Below are 16,200 nucleotides of genomic sequence, written 5' to 3'. Positions count from 1 at the left end.
GTACAAGAGAAAAAATAATAAGGGTAATCAATCAATTAAGAGGATAAAGGACACAACATGGAGAAGTCAAAACGGGGCAGCAGCTTTACCTGGGTTCAGCTCTCCAGGACATTATGTGAAGATAAGTCGTAGCTTATCTGTAGTGCCAGCGTCCACATAACAAAAATGATCAACAGGCTCATATCTTTTCATAGAATCAAAGACAATAGACAGAGAACTGCTTAGTATGACAAAAAATATGTTTGCCTAATGTTAAAACTTTCCGTTGAGGCTCTGATGTTCTATAACTCACAGCTCCGAGATGTGCGTTAATTAACACGACACAATGTCAGAGTTTTCTCTGGTGACATTACCAGAGGACAATTTCCAACTCAGTGACTCAGGAAAACTCTCAAACCAAAATTGCGCTGCAGTGATTAGGGTTTCCGGGATATGTGAAATGAGATGAAAAATAAATCAGATTTGTTTTTCCATGAAGTGGCTCACTGGAGATAATCAACAATTGCTCTCTACACCTCTTCATCTTTATCTTTTGCCTTCTGTTTCTTCCACTCCTTTTTCTCTTTCTCTCCGCAGAACATCATAGCAGAACATGAGATACGCAACATCTCGTGTGCGGCTCAAGATCCAGAGGATCTGTCTACATTTGCCTACATCACCAAAGACCTCAAGTCTAGTCACCACTACTGCCACGTCTTCACTGCTTTTGATGTGGTCAGTACTCGCACTGAAACTTCAAAATGAAAGTACCTTTAATAAAACATTAGTATTCTAACAGCTGTTTGCCTTCACCCTCTTGTCAGAACTTGGCGTATGAGATCATCCTGACACTCGGCCAGGCCTTCGAGGTGGCCTACCAGCTGGCCCTGCAAGCCAGGAAGAGCGGCCACGGATCGTCCACACTGCCGGAGAGCTTTGACAGCAAGCCCAGCAAACCTGTCCCCAAACCTCGAGTCAACATCCGCAAATCTGTAAGTATCACTGCCGCACAACCGCACCGCTCGAAGAGAAAATCCATCCTAAAGTAAACTTGTTTTCCTTGCTGAGTAGTACTTCTATTGATTGGATCCTCAACATCTTACAGCTTTTCATTTCAAAATAAATATCCAGTTCAGAATTGTATTTTAAGATGGATTTTCACTTTAACTTTTCATACCACCTCTTGAACTAACCAGCATCCCCATCAACTCTGTCTCATTCACACAGGAATCTGTTCACAATTTCCATCCCTTTGCTCCGATTTGTCCCGGTCTCTCATCCCTGCTCAACTACATCAACTCAGTTTGGCTCACTGGGATTATCCTGGAGCGCTTGTGTTTAGTGTGTGTGTGTGTGTGTGTGAGTCTTGGCCCAGCGGACAGTGTGGCGGAGGTGTAGGTGGATATTTGATCTGTTAAGCGTCCGCTCTGTCTTGTTGTCCCTGCAGTCTCTTACACACTGGGCTGATTGATGAGGCCTGTTACCATTGAGCTCTGGGGAGGCCTGCTTGGCTCGCCTCGCTTGTGTGTCTGTGTGTGTGTGCGTGCGTGTAAGAGAGAGAGAGAGTGTGTGTTTGTGTATAAGAAGATAAAGAATCCTCAAGTGGAAGACTGCTACATACTGCAGCCCTGCATGGAGAATTAATTTATTGACATTTCAATCCATGAGAGCCTCATCGAAATGCTGTCGTGTGCAGGCGTCTCTGATGTGTCTGAGCTATACGACAAACTGCAGTGGCTGCCTGCTACTGTAAACCTGTTCTTAGTGTTTTTTTAGTGCATTTGATGTACACCAAGTCCTACGAAGTTGAAATACACTTGACTGTTGAGTTTGTTCATATTACAATAGCTTAGCACTAATGGTATAATATCAGAGAAGGTGGTACAACATAATTGAAACAAATGTGATACTCGATCATTTACATTTTAGGGCATTTAGCAGAAGCATTTGTCCAAAAAAACCTACAGTAATACATACATACACACATACATTCATACACTGATTGCGGTGTTTGTCATGCAAGGTGCCGACCAGCACATCAGGAGCAGTTTTGGGTTCAGTATCTTGCCCAAGGACACGTCAACATGCAGACTAGGGGCATCGAACCAGCGACCTTCCAGTAACACGATGCTGGCTTTACTCCTGAGCCCCTGTCACGGCATATCCTTTGCCCTTTCTGTGACCTCAGCACTTCATGCATTACTCCATGATTCAGGCAAACAGCCCTCCCCACTCACACATAAAAAATCTAGACATAATGTTTTACCTATTTTTCAGCCTTTGGTTGCATCTTTAGTTAAATATAAATGATTTCACAGATGTCTACTGTCTGGCCAGAATGCAAAAATGATTTGACAAGGGACACAACCAGTGTTGAATTCCACCAGTATCTCCATTTAAAGACTAGTCAATTAGTCAAAGTTTAAATTTCCACCGACAATGAGGTAAATTAGTCGTTAGCAATGCCCCAAGCCTAATTTCAGTTAGCAACAGCAAAGTATTGCCATTGGATACGCTGCCCTGGCTGTGTGATATCAGATACCTGTGTCCCACATTCTATCATGAATTTCTGGGTCCGTGTGTTCATGTGCAAATGTGTGTGGCCTTTCTTCATGCATCAGCCAACCACAGCGTCACAAAGTCTATCTGTAACCCTCTCAACCTCCCATTAACCCCGACAGTGCTTTAAAATAGTCATGCTAACCCACGCTGCATACATTACCCCTCCTCCACCGACACGCATTGACTGGCACAACGGCACACGTGTGTGTGTCTAAAGGGCCCGGGTGTAGAGTTACGGCGGCTGCTAAATCAGTGCGCTTCGACCAAATTTAAGTCCATTGACATACTGTGAGCCATGGAAGAAAGAGACGGTGTTGGAGGAATGGTCTCACTTTCTAAAGTTAGAGGGAGATATGAGACGATGAAGAAAGACAGAAAAAAACCGAGCATAAGCAGTGCTGTTCGCTCATCTCCTGTGCGTGTGGTCCTGTGCCTACAGAGATGATGTACGATAGCATGTGTACGCACAATCTGCTGACTCTGCAACCGTCACATTAACCATTAATTGCCTTTTTTCCTCCCCGTGTTCATGTGTGTGTGGCATAGTTAATGGCTTGTGGTGCGCAGCGGGGCAAAGATACTGCAGGATTCACTTAATATTCCTGCCACCTGCCAGCCATAATCTCCATCCTGCAGCACGTCTCAAGTCCCTGTGCTTTAAAATACTGTTGCTTTATTTCTCTGCCCATGAGTATCGTTTCTTCACACCCTCCTAATTATATTTATGTTGTGTGTGTGTGAGCATATCGGCTTGTAAATCTCCCTCAACATCCACTTAACTTGCCCTTATGAGTGTGAGTGTGTCTGATGTGACTCTATTGTTTTTGATCAGCATCGGCATGTTGCTGTAATCTGAGTGTAGCTTCGACATGAGATGGAATACGTGACCCTAACCATGTATGATTGTAGTTTTACAACCTTGTGTTGCTTGTAAGGAGTGAAAAGGCCTTCCAGTGAAGTGAAAATAGCTGCTGGTTCATTTTCTTGGTGCTCTGCGAGAGTTGAATGTACCCTTTCCTTAAAAAACTCAAAACCCAAATGGGAAGGACTTTCTTTGATGTGGCGTTCATTCGACTGACATTACATCATCATAACCATGTCAACCTGTCATGAACATGAATTTTTAGGACTGCTGTCATAAAGGGCCTTTGTCAATTATTTCACTTTTAAAAAGGTGCAATGTGCAAGAATTGCTATCCTGTCGGATTTGTACTCACAGTCCATACATGGAGTTTGGATTACTGAGAGCGTGTTATTGTTTACACCACTAACACAACATTGTTTGAGATGTGGACACAGATTATCTGGCATATGAGGGGTTTACTGTACTCTGAACAGCACACAGACTCATCTGGGCTGCCCTGATAACATCAAACATGTTTGATTTTACGATTTAAAATCTAGATGATTGCATCAGTACTTTCCAAACTGGACTACAACAACCAATGTGAGAGGCAGTAGTTTTCATTCTAGCCCTAAAGCTAACGTTAGCTAGCATACTGCTGTTGACGGACACTTGAAATCTCACCTCCAGTTGTTGCACCACCAATCTAATCTCGAATTTGTTTAGGTCTGCTTCCCCATGAGATCATGCGAGAGGGATCACGTTAACGCAAAAAGTTAAATAGTTTAATTAATTTTGATAATTAGACGTGCTTTGACATGTTTATGACAAGTTGTCATTATTACGACATCTAAAAAAATGTCAAATTTCTATTAAAAGGTAGCATCATTTACCGAATTACACTGAATGACCTGATCAGTAGACTCATCTTTAGATGGGGGTCATGTCAAGCAGTACCATGAAATGTAAGCTATCTCACCTCATTGGCAGAATTTTTCATGATTTGGGAAAACTTGAAGGACTTTGTTGTGTGAGGTCTTTTGGCAGGTTTCGTTAAGTTGTCTTGCCATACTTATCTTGTTGGGAGTGATTTGTTGTGCAGGAGTTGCTGTATAAGTGTGGCGTTAACACGACTTACTCTCGCTTTGGTTTTGCTGTATTACAGTAATCGTGCTGTTCCACACTGTTGCTGTGCAGCCGCTCTGTCATCGCTGTGGTTCTGCCTTGCTGCTGTGTTGTTTTCTCGGTGTTGGTGTTGCAGACCGGGGCCCCACTTTGACTTGTATATGACCTCTGCTCCTGTAGGTCATCATGCCCCCTTCCAGCCGTTGGTCACTGGGCCACATTTACACCCCTCACCGGCCTCCTCTCCACCCTCCTCTTCCTCCCCCTCGACTCTTCCATCTTCCTCACAAAGCTCAGTCACAGGTCCTCCACGCTTTTCCTTCTCTTATCCTTTACTTTTTCCACATGATTTTCTTTTAGTCGGGGAAAAAGCACCATCTGTAAGTTTAAGCTTCCATTTTTATTCTGTCGCTTTGATTCAACTGACTCTGCATCCCTGTGTGTTCTGTTTGCAGTGAGTGTGTCTTATTATTCAGTTGCTACCTCTTTCTCCTTATCAAGTTAGCAGCTTTGCTGTAATAAAACAGGTGTGAGGCTTCAGCCAGTCTTGCAAAGCCAACCCATTTCATTTCTTTACAGCCAATACAGAGCTGAATGCAGACCTCAACTTTAGTGCCTCAGCCAGTTTTTATGTGCCCCACTGCCCCTTTTCACTCCCTTGATAGAGATACACTGCCTCTTTATAAATGCACATTTGAGATATTATTATATAAATAAATAGTGCCAACCAATTACTACTATGTTAAAGGGGCAAGGTGTGGTCCACCTGTAGTTTCAGTTTAGGAGACGTATGTAAGCAGTGCGTTCGCTACTTAGCAAGTACACCAAATAAACTCACAACATTTCAAGAAAGGAAATATTTTTCCCCGTTTTACATGACTAAAAAGTCAAATACAACTGCACACCATCTGAGATCGAGTTTCTCTCTTTTAGCAAACTAATACCAGCATAAATGCCTTGTTATCTCATCATAAAACAAACTTCACAAGTCATAATCCTGGTTAGGGATCGTAAATTGCCTCCATACTTTATCCCGTCTTTAAACTGACCTCTGTCGGTCTCTGAGGCTATGCCTGGTCTGAGTCCAGTTGAGCTGAGCTCCAATGCCAACGGTACTTCCTCAAATGATCCAAAGTCGCAGTCCAGCTCAAGTAACTGAGCTAATTAGCCAACGGCAGCTAGCTACAGCCAAACATTGCTACAGCAAAGAGAGTAGTGAGCAGCAGTTTGTGGTTGTGCTGCCACCTTCAGTTTTTGAGCTACTGGCGATCATGGGCCATATATTATAAGTTACGGCTGTAAAATTAGCTGTTGGTAAAAAAAAAAAAAAAACGTTTAATCCATCAAAACCTTCATTGAATGCTTGGAATGAGCTTTAACTCCTGGAGCGTTTTCCTCTCTGATCGACACTGCTTCCCCTCTCATCCACATCTTCATCATGCACACAGGGCAGCTGCATTTTTAAAGGGTCATCAAAAGAAGACTGCCAGAGCGTACACTGTGTGCCAAGAAATATTCCCAGTGTGCAAAATGGAGATACGCTTCCATTGCATACGGCTTGTTTCGCATCAACTTGGATAACTGAGGTCCTTTGAAGGTTTGCAGTGCTGGATGTCCCTGCAGCATTACTACGTGTTCTAATGTTCCGACCCTTCTGCGGAAAATCAAAAAAGGGTGTTGGTGGAAAAACTTATTTTGAAGGCAGGCAGAGTTTATTTCATGGCTCCATGTCTTGCTGAGGAATTTGAGACTGATCCTTGTGATGCTCTGAACAAGTTCTTCACCGAGCATGATGGTGCTGTGCTGCTGTTTGTCTGTAATCTTGTAACCCCCATAACAAGATTATATGGTCTTGCTGCAGTTGTGTGAGAGGGAGAGGATAGAGAACTGGATTAATATTATAGTTAGTCTCCGTATTGTTGCTGTAGCAGTGTGTTGAGAGAAGATAAGAGGAACATGGTTTTGTTAGTGAGCTACAGACCTCCAAGCTCTAGAAGTAGCTCTTTAATAGATGGTATAAAATACTAACACTACACTAAGACACATTAAATATGTTTGTTTGTATTTTTATAATGAGCTTTAGCAAGAGTACAAGGACAAATTTAGTCGGAACTGCAGCTCTCAGTCGAGCCTCCCCTCCCCCCAATTATCTGAAAATAAACCACTAGATTGGACGAATAAAAACACCCCCGGCAACAAAACCCAGCTGCTTGATTGGCTGCTGTGGAGTTATTTTTGAAAGCAATTTAGATTGTTTGGTTTGCTTCTCAGCTTTGAGGCAACAAAAGCTTCACGGTGGCAGCAACAGACAAGAGTCCACTTCTCTTCAACTATCGAAACTGATAGGATGTGCAGGAAGTCCACCGCTGTATAATAGAGCTGCAACGACTAAATGATAAGTCATCAATGATTAAATCCATCGCCAGCCATCTTGACAACAGAGTAATCAGTTAATCATTTCTTAGATGTTAATATGTTCTGGTTTATTTAGTCCTGTGACAGTAAACTGAATATCTGATGGTTGTGGACAAAGAATAAGTTTGAGGACGTCAAATTGAGGAAACACTGACGAACATTTCTCACAACTTCCTGACACGATATACACCAAACAACTAATCAATTAAAGGAGAAGTTTTATGCCTTTTAATATTGTCCACGGCAACAGAAGCTCCTCCCTCCCACAGAAAACACTGCTCTTGAATACAGGACATCACACATTTGCTTTATTTATGTCTAGCGGCTAGTTCAGCATGTAGTAATTGATTCAGCACAGCTGCTTTGTTCTTATTAGCAGTGCTGGCTCAGGCGTGTGTGAGCTGACCAATCAGAGGAGACTGGGGATTCGGCAGGGGTGGCCTATACAGAGACAGGAGCTAAAACTGCAGCACTGAAGCATGAAAACCTAATCATGTAGTCACCCAAAATAAAATTATGACCTTGGAAATTAGCATTATACGTCTACTTTAATTGAGAAAATAATCAACAGATTAATCAACAGTAAGATAATTGTTAGCAGCAGCCTTTACCGCACAAAGTAATTATCCAGGACCGGCAGCATCTTGCATTTAGATTTTCATAGATATAGAAAGATGAAAAAGGAATTTCTTCTCTCAGACTGTGAGCGTCTGTCCATGATCTCTGTTCTGCTTCCTCATTTGTGAATTGTACCTAATCTTCCTGCTTCATTTGAATTATTATCTTTCCATTTCATTACTTAATAAACAGCACATCCTCCATCTCATTCACACTACTGTCTCCCTGTTTTCACTGACTTTATAAGCATGAAATTGTACTGGAAAATTGCCCCTACAGTCTGGAAATTGTGGATTTTCAACAGAAACAGCTGATTGATGATGAAATTGTTTGGTTTGAAAACATGCATCCTAAGGAACAGTCATATGTAGTTCTCTCAAAAATGAGAATATGCAAGTCACTGAAAATAATCGGGCTCTTTTCTCCATCTCTTTCTGTGTCAGATGGAGCAGCCATCCATGGACCAGAAGGGCCACGCCAACGTGCCGTGGATTGTGGAGCCGGGTCAGGAGGCCAAGAGAGGAGTCAACACCAAGTACGAGACCACTATTTTCTAACATACACCCGCCTTGTCCACTCCTGTGTGTGTGTGCCTTTCAGAGGTTGCCCTGTACTGGGGCCCCGCCCCGGAGTTGGGCACGAGCGACGCACGCCGCCGCGTCACCTCACCGGCTGAAAAATAAAAAACAAAAACATCCCGCCCCGCCCCCGTTAGCCGAGCCTGTCCACTGCATGATGACGTTTGGCGCTGCGCTGTCTCTCTCTTCTTTCTCCTTGTCTCCCCTTCTCTCTTTTTGTTTCTGCTCTAAACCCCTCTTTGGCCCCAGGCCCCAATCTCCTGCCTGCAGGGCTGGCACATGACCTTTGAACCCAGGGCTGTGGTGCACTTCTCTGTCTCCACCTGTAGGAGAAACGGTCCATCTTTTTTTCCACTTCCTGTCTGTCGGTCAGTCGGCAGTCAACCAGTCGGTTGTTCTGCTTCCAGCTCCTTGTTTCGTTCTGTTTTTTTCTTCCTGTTTATGGGTGCAACCGTTTGGCTTCGTCTCTCTCCTCCTTTTTTTCTCCAGACTGCCTCCATCCCTCGCTTTTGTCTGCATTTCAGCCCCTTTTGTCAAACTGCCCCCTGATAGTTTTAAAGAGATTTGCTACCAGAATACTGCTAAGCGCTGTGACAGTGTTTTAGCTGTCTGTTGAGCCCCGAGTGGGAGCTGACAATGACGAGGGCTGTTGTCAGAAAATGACAACTGGAGGGAAGTTCAGACATTTTAGACATTTTTTTAATAAAACAGGAGAGGTGATGTAGCGCAGTCTCACTCTGACTCAAACTGGTTCATCCAGCAGGCTACTAGAATGTATTTAAACTTTTTTGATTCTTTCTATCAGATTATTTTTTTGAAAATGCTAACAAACTTGTGAATTTTCTTTGACTTTAAACTTGACCTGTGACACAGGAAGATTTTTCTTTTGTCTTTTTTTCCTGCTTTTATAGCACCTTTTTTTCAGCACATGTGTGTATATGTTGAGAATTCTTTTAACCACATGGATTTTTTCTTCCCTGGCCGTGAATTTTATTTTGGGGGAAACAAAAAATATCTTGTATGTAAAAGGTTTTAGCATGTGGCTTGTGAGACGCATGGTGGCCATTTTGGATTTGCTGAGCAGGGGGGCCGGTGGAGAGGCGGGGTGTGAGGGCTCTCTCGATAAGTGATGTCATCTCATTTTGCAGGGCAATGCCGGACGCTCATGTCTATTACTGTGGAATGCAAAGAATGTAGCCAGCCCTAAACACGGACCTTGACACACATAATGCAAAATGGACTACAAAGGACACCTCTTGCTCCAAACATGGACGCTACTCCACAGTGTTTAAGGTTGACTACAAACATTTTACCACCATTCATCCACATGATGCTTGACACAGTAAACATATGGCAACTGACACTTTCACACACACACACACACACACACACACACACACACTAACAGGACTGCATCTTGACAGACGTCGGTCTGCTCTGAATGTACACTTATTTGAAAGCAGCCTCAACTTTCTGCAACTACAGCAGGATCTGTTTTATGTACCCAGCTGGGAGGCATGACGTGTGAGCTTTTTGGGCTTCTGCTGGTAACGGACAATGGGCTCGCTAACGGCACCAGTGGGCATGTGTCCGTGCTGGAAGTTGACATGGGGGGGTTTGAGGACGTCTGGCTGGCTCTTTTGTTCGTTTCCTTATTTTCTTTTGAAGTCAGAAAATAATAAAGAGATATATGCACAAGCGTGTAAATGTGATTGGACTTGCTGCAACACGCTCAAGATGCAAACAGGTGTGTCCTCATCACGACGGATGATGATCAACGTATGTGAACAAAAACAGCATCTGGCGTTTAAAAAAAAGTATTCTATTCGTATTGCCCGACATTTTAATGTTTAATATGAGAGTATTATATTACCATGATGATTATGATTATTCTTGTGCAATTCTTGTCTACTGTTGTCTTAATGTTACATTATTTTTCTATGATATGAGATGAAAAACTTTGGGCTTGAGAATGATGGCCATCCTTTAAAAAAAAAAAATCTGAAAAACGAGATGATCATACTTGTACACACGGAGAGTGAATGTTTGCAGGTGGCTAGCTAACTCTTGTCAGGTCAAACCCTCCATCATTTCTCATGGGGCTCTACTCTTATCTAGCAGATGTACTATTTTAAACGCAGTATTACTGTATTATTTGGATGAGACGTTATCCAATTATAAAATGTATATAGATATTTTGCCAACTCATTGTTCATACATGTAATGTAAAAGAGAAAAGAATAAAGGATTTGCAGTACATGGCACTGGAAACAAGGTACCAAAATAAAGGTTGGACATTAAAAAGTGGTAGATTGGTAGAGATTGTATTTTGAGTGGAAACTGAAATGGTTTATTTGGTGACATCACTGCTGACCAACTATGTACATAGGCTTGGGCTTCCAGCACAATGATTTTTGTAATTTTGGCCATTATTTATATCCTTGTAAAGCACATGGAATAAAATATGACTTGTAAAACCATGATTTATCCTTGGGATGAAGTTGTCATGAGTTATTTCCTTTTTCTCAACACTCACTGCATAAAAGGTTTGAAATGTTAGTACAAATTCCTTGAACATGAAAACTAGGTGCATGCACAACTTTGGCAAGAGTGGACCAGGGAGTCTGTCTGAACACTGTCCAGACAGAGGAAACATCTATAAATAAATGATTACAATTAAGAATAGCTTTCAGATTTTTGGCATTCAGCCTGGTTAATGATTCAGCGAGATATTGATCTCACTTCTCGTCCACTGCATTTATTTTTGCCACATGGTGAGTTCCCTCTCATTGGATGTGTTGCGGATTCACACCTTCAGGTTGTCAAAGTCATTAGTGATGCAGAAACAAAAAGTGTAAATAGTTTTGAAGCCTTCAAAGAAAAGATGTTGGAATCTTAAAGCTTACTTTAACTCGCTTCTGTCAAAGCTCAACTACATGAGCACCATTCAGTTTTCATCAGCCACAACTGGAAATACAATTGATATTCATGTAGCTCTCGCTGTCATCTGGTCACCAGTTACCTGTAGCCGCTTTGTCCAAAATCAATAAGTGATTACTGCTGCCAAAGAACAGATTAACAGTGATTATCAGACAAATGGTAAAACCTCTTCAGTGCTACACAGCGAGTGAGTAAGCACCGCTAGAAATCACAATGCAGACGGCTCAGCGGTGCATCGACTCTGACAGCGGGGTCTGCAGCGGGTCAGCGGCTCGCTGCCTTCTCATCAACTCAATCAACCACCTCCTCTGGCCTCTAGACAACCCTACCGACACTGGGGTACGTGCGGTAATGACAGACCGAGCGACCAGGCTGTGGAGGGATGCCAGGTTTCCATGGTGACCACATCCCTTCACAGCTTCACCCATAAGCTTCTATGCAAGCACAAACATACATTGACACTGCCATGATAAATAGGCAGCGAACCGCCACAGCAGCTGTTTATTGACCGAAGGGACTTTGCTCCGATACTGTAGAAGCATCCACCGTGTGCAACAAAGCCTCTGCCAATATGATGCATCGTTTCTATAAAGTGACCACCACACAGTCTCTTTCCTTATAATACCGACTTCTCAGCTGGTTAAGCATGTCACCAGCATTTTTCAAGACTTGAAATGAGAGGCAGATAGATTGTGACAACACAGCAAGACCCTAGGACAGTTTTTTTGCTTTCCATACTTCATTTCAGATCGATTCTCCACCTCAGAAAAGCATGTTATTTATCTAACTAACCCTGGAAGCCGGCTTAGCGTGTCATCTTAGATGCAGCTTCCATCAAATCTTGTTGCGTCAAAGCTCAGGGATGAGGAGTTCTACTTAAACAAGCAGGAGGAGGCTGGCAGGGATTGGGAATTGACTGACAGAAAATTAACCAAACACTGTTCGCTGTGACAACTTCGAAAAAGGATCAACGGGATCTACAGTGGCAAAGGTAAGTGTATTTCAGCAGAATCACATACACTTAAAACAGACGATGAAAATAAATATTAAACATTAGCAGGTTAATTCTGGGCAGCATTGAGCTTTTCTTTTAACAAACATCACCTGCAGTGAATCATGAAAGCTTCAGCTGATTAATATTAGAGCTGCAGCTATTTAATAGTTTGTGCCAATTGATTAATGATTTGTCAAAAAATTGTGAAAAATGCTTATTACAATTTCCCAAAACCAAAACAATGTCTTCGAATTGTTTCCTTGTCCAACAAACAGCCCCAAACCCAGAGACTTTTCATTTATCATTATAAATAACAAATACACACTGAAAAAGCTTTACAAGCTGTTTGACGTCTTTGCTTTTAAAAATGACTGAAATGATAAGTTGATCATCAAAATAGTAAGTGATCCATTTCATTTTGATCGACCAACGATTACAGATTACTCTTTCAAGTAATTTCTCAGACAAAAATGTCTAAAATGTGACACTTTGCTGCTTCCTTGTCTTACACTTCAGTAAAATTGAACATGCAGATTTTGGACTGCTCCTTAAACAAAACAATTACTTAGAGGATCCCCTCAGGCTCTAGAATCTTGAAGGGGAATAATCAATAATATATATAATCTGCAGATTGATCAAATATAATCGGTAGTTGTGTCAGATACATGTTTAATCAGGATGTCATATGCTATAATGAATATTAATGAAGCTGCATATAAAAATCTACAGTGTTTCTTTTGTCAAACAGTTTTGAAGTGTAGTTATTTATGACTTTAATCTCCTGCCAATGCTAAAGCTAAACCCACAGTAACTACATTTGTTGAGAGATTTGAAAGTGTCCATTCAGTAAAATCTGTTCCACAAATACATGCTGCATAAAGAGTTTACTCTCCACTACAACCCTGGTGTTATTGCAATATTTACACCACTGCGAGTTCTTTTACACACCATCACTGTCTTTTACCAGGCCCTATAAAACCTGGGTTGGAAAAGAAAAAAACTCAAATATGTGCTGCAGTAAGGATGAGCGCCTGTGGCTGAGTGTCCATTAAACTACAGTGGACTGACATTTACAGTGAGCCTCTGAAGGGCTGAACAAGCATTTGTCATGAGCTATAAACCTCTGAATGAAAAAAGGCTCGCAATCTACGGCTACAATCTGCAGCCAATACAGGCGACCGCTGCTCGGCAGCTTTTCCCGAGATTGGAGGAGAACGAGGACCACAAACGGTTTGCTCAAGATTTACTGCCAATCTGCAGTTTGCTGCATGCTGGTGAAAACTGACAAGGTTTGTGAAGAGCAGACCACTGCGGGGTGAGAGTGGGAGGTATTTCAAGACATTATTTTCTGCAAGATCAGAGCAGGAGTGGAGTGGAGAGTGCTGCAGCGGCTCCTGTATTTAGGCTTCGGAGCTCAAACAGCACGATTTTTATTTCTACTGCTGGCAGAGTTGGAGGCGACGGACTTAGCTGAGCAACAGAGAGGGACAACGTGGAGAGGCACTGCAGATTTTTTAGCACCGTGAGAAGCAAATGACTGATTTCTGACTAATTTCTTCTGTCTGCAGTGAAGTGTAAGACAGGAAGAGTACATGCTTTGTTTCACCGGCTGTGTCAGACTGTGGGAGAGGGCCAAACTTCCAGATGGTGTGTACTGCCCACGGCTAGCAGCTAAATGAGACGACTATGTAAAAACTGCTCATGTAACAATCATATCTGGCATTCGTTCAAGAGGAACAGCTTACACAGGTCCAGATCCTCCGTGTTTACCCTGTATGCACACTCAAATCATCATTTATATGCCTCTAATGCATATGCAGGAGGATGCACCAAGAAACTATTTTACATAAAGACAATCTGCTGCGTTTAGTAAATGATCGGCTCTGCACCTGGCAGGTGTGATGCAGCAGTGCTCACATCATCATAATATACTGATTTAGTGCAGCATGGAACTGAGTTGTAGGAAAGTGAGGGATAGAGGAATAAAGACCTTCACACAAAGTAAGCAAACACACACACACACTCTCTTGGATACACACCCTGCTGGAGTTGGCTCACGATGTGCAACCTGATAAAACTGGACACAGCGCGCAGAGTTGGCCAAATAATAAAAGGCTCGCTCTCTTATACACACCGGAGAACATTCACAGTCGAGTCTGGCAGACTTTATCTCTGTAGGGTACAAAGAAGCGACTTGGACAAAAACAATCCGGCGCTGTGCTCCAAAGGAAGCATTCACAAACACATCAGTGAAGTGTGGCCGCCTCGCTTTTCATAGGCTGGATCTGGAGAAGACACGTTTCCATCACTGTGTCGATACAGAAATTATACAACACTGATGATAAGTGACTTTGCTTGACGACAACAACAACAACAACAACACACATCACTGAAACAGAACTATTTCTAACCTTCCAAAACAGACACAGGAAGATTGTCTGAGTCAACACATGCTATAGGTCTGGTATCGAATGTTTCATACAAATACACAAGAGGTGGGAGCAATCAAGACAAGGGCTGTGTCATCATCAATTATCTGATTATTATTTAATCGATTAACCTTTTCAATATACAGTCAGGAAACAGTGAAAAATATTGAGATCTCTTCCAACTGCCTTCTTATTTCTCAACAGTCCCAAACCCGAAGACATGATAGCGAATCCTAAAAAGCAGCAAATTTCCGCTGAAAAAAATTATTGAAACAATTGTTGTCGTGTTATTTAAGCTCTTAACAAGATGTCGGCTTTATATACTTTGGCTGTATAAAATCCTGTTTGGCTTTAAATTGGATGAGGCAGGCAAGGGGGAAGAATAACTTTAGACAAAGCCCTTACACATAACAAATGTGATATATCTGCCTGGTAATGAAGCCAACAATCTGTGCCAACAAAGACAGGAAAGGCTACAAGCCAAGTTAAACATCTATAGGATCACCATCAATTAGAGCCATCGCCTGGAAAGAGCAGTGGAGCTCAATGAAACAACTCAGCAACAAACTTTAAACCAGGTATGATCGGTGCGGTCAAAAATGACCGATTTTGACTGACGAACATAATCGAGATATTCTAAAAGCAAGAATCCAAGAGCAAAAACATACCTGGATGACACAAGTGCAGCAAAAGTAGGTAAGACACGAAGAGCAAACACAGGAAAAAGACAAAGACAGGAAGCGTTCACCAAAACAAGACACATAACAGAGAAACCTTCAAAATGATCAGGATTTAAGGAGTATTTGCTTTGAGGTGTTGAACTAAAGTATTATAAATATTATAATGAAAAATTTTCCTTGACTTCGAATGCTAGAAATTGTACTGACTGATATGAAAAATACAATGAGTCTTTTGTTCCACAGCCTTACTGTGCACCCTGAAATGAACCCAACAGTCTCCAGGAAACATCCCAGCCCGGGTGCAGCTACATGACTCAAGGGTTTGCATCACAACCGACGCTCCTGGCCGTCATTCAAACCAAGGAGAATCAGTCACAATAGAGTTGGAACGTGGCCCGAGGTCGGTGGTGGTGATGACAGAAAATGACCTCAGATGTGCGTCAACTTTGCATTCAGTGAATTCGCACATTTGTACAAAAAGCCGGCATCAAACCGCATTTCAATCTGTGTTTGTTTGCTGGAGCCTGCGTGGAGGATGAGCATGTAGGTTAAGTGCTACAGCAAAATTAGATATGACAGTGCAGCAAAACCCTCAGAGGAAGTATTTTTACATAACGACAATTTGCTACGTTCTGTGCAGCTGAATGCGGAGCGGAGTCGTTACTTGTAGAGGTAGATGATGCTAAAGCATTAGTGAGAGCTGCACCCCGGAAAACACAAAAACCACTACCGGCGTGACTGCGATAAGAACTGACGGGCTCTCGCTTGGCGTCCACGCCGCCGTATATCTGAGCTGACTTTGACGTCTGCTCCCACAACACCTGAAGCTGGGGCGACGCCGCGGGGCTCACAGCGAGCCGTCTCCCAGCAATCAACCGACGTGACAGCGGAGAAGCCAGGCAGGCACATAAAGCTGCTTATGTCACCTTTTCTGTACACAAGAATCAGCACAGCGCAGATCACAAACTTCACGCATTAAGAATTAAGAAAAAATGTGCGATAAGTTGTTAATACCAAGAGACGAAGACTGAAGGAA

At 42.5% G+C, this 16,200-nt stretch overlaps 1 protein-coding gene and 1 long non-coding RNA gene across 6 annotated transcripts in view; one reads left to right on the top strand and one right to left on the bottom strand.

The window, feature by feature from the left end:
* The window catches only part of anks1b (ankyrin repeat and sterile alpha motif domain containing 1B), a 242,117-nt gene extending 231,513 nt beyond the window's left edge, over window positions 1-10,604 (top strand). For 4 of the 5 annotated variants that reach the window (XM_030439329.1, XM_030439330.1, XM_030439327.1 and 1 more), the window contains 4 exons: window positions 577-714; window positions 804-971; window positions 7,987-8,078; window positions 9,270-10,604. In XM_030439329.1, the coding sequence (XP_030295189.1) occupies window positions 577-714; window positions 804-971; window positions 7,987-8,078; window positions 9,270-9,318 (447 nt within the window). In that variant the 3' untranslated portion in view covers window positions 9,319-10,604. Of the gene's footprint in view, window positions 1-576; window positions 715-803; window positions 972-4,690; window positions 4,814-7,986; window positions 8,079-9,269 lie in introns of all 5 variants that reach the window. The other variant, XM_030439332.1, reaches the window with a different exon arrangement.
* Window positions 1-16,200, bottom strand: part of LOC115595173 (uncharacterized) — a 60,468-nt gene that overhangs the window by 33,356 nt on the left and 10,912 nt on the right. The window lies entirely within an intron of this gene.

This window comes from Sparus aurata, chromosome 14 (genome assembly GCF_900880675.1).
Source record: "Sparus aurata chromosome 14, fSpaAur1.1, whole genome shotgun sequence".
Classification (NCBI taxonomy): domain Eukaryota; kingdom Metazoa; phylum Chordata; class Actinopteri; order Spariformes; family Sparidae; genus Sparus; species Sparus aurata.
The sequence above is the reverse complement of the archived record's forward strand: the minus strand, read 5'-3'. Positions and strand labels throughout refer to the sequence as shown.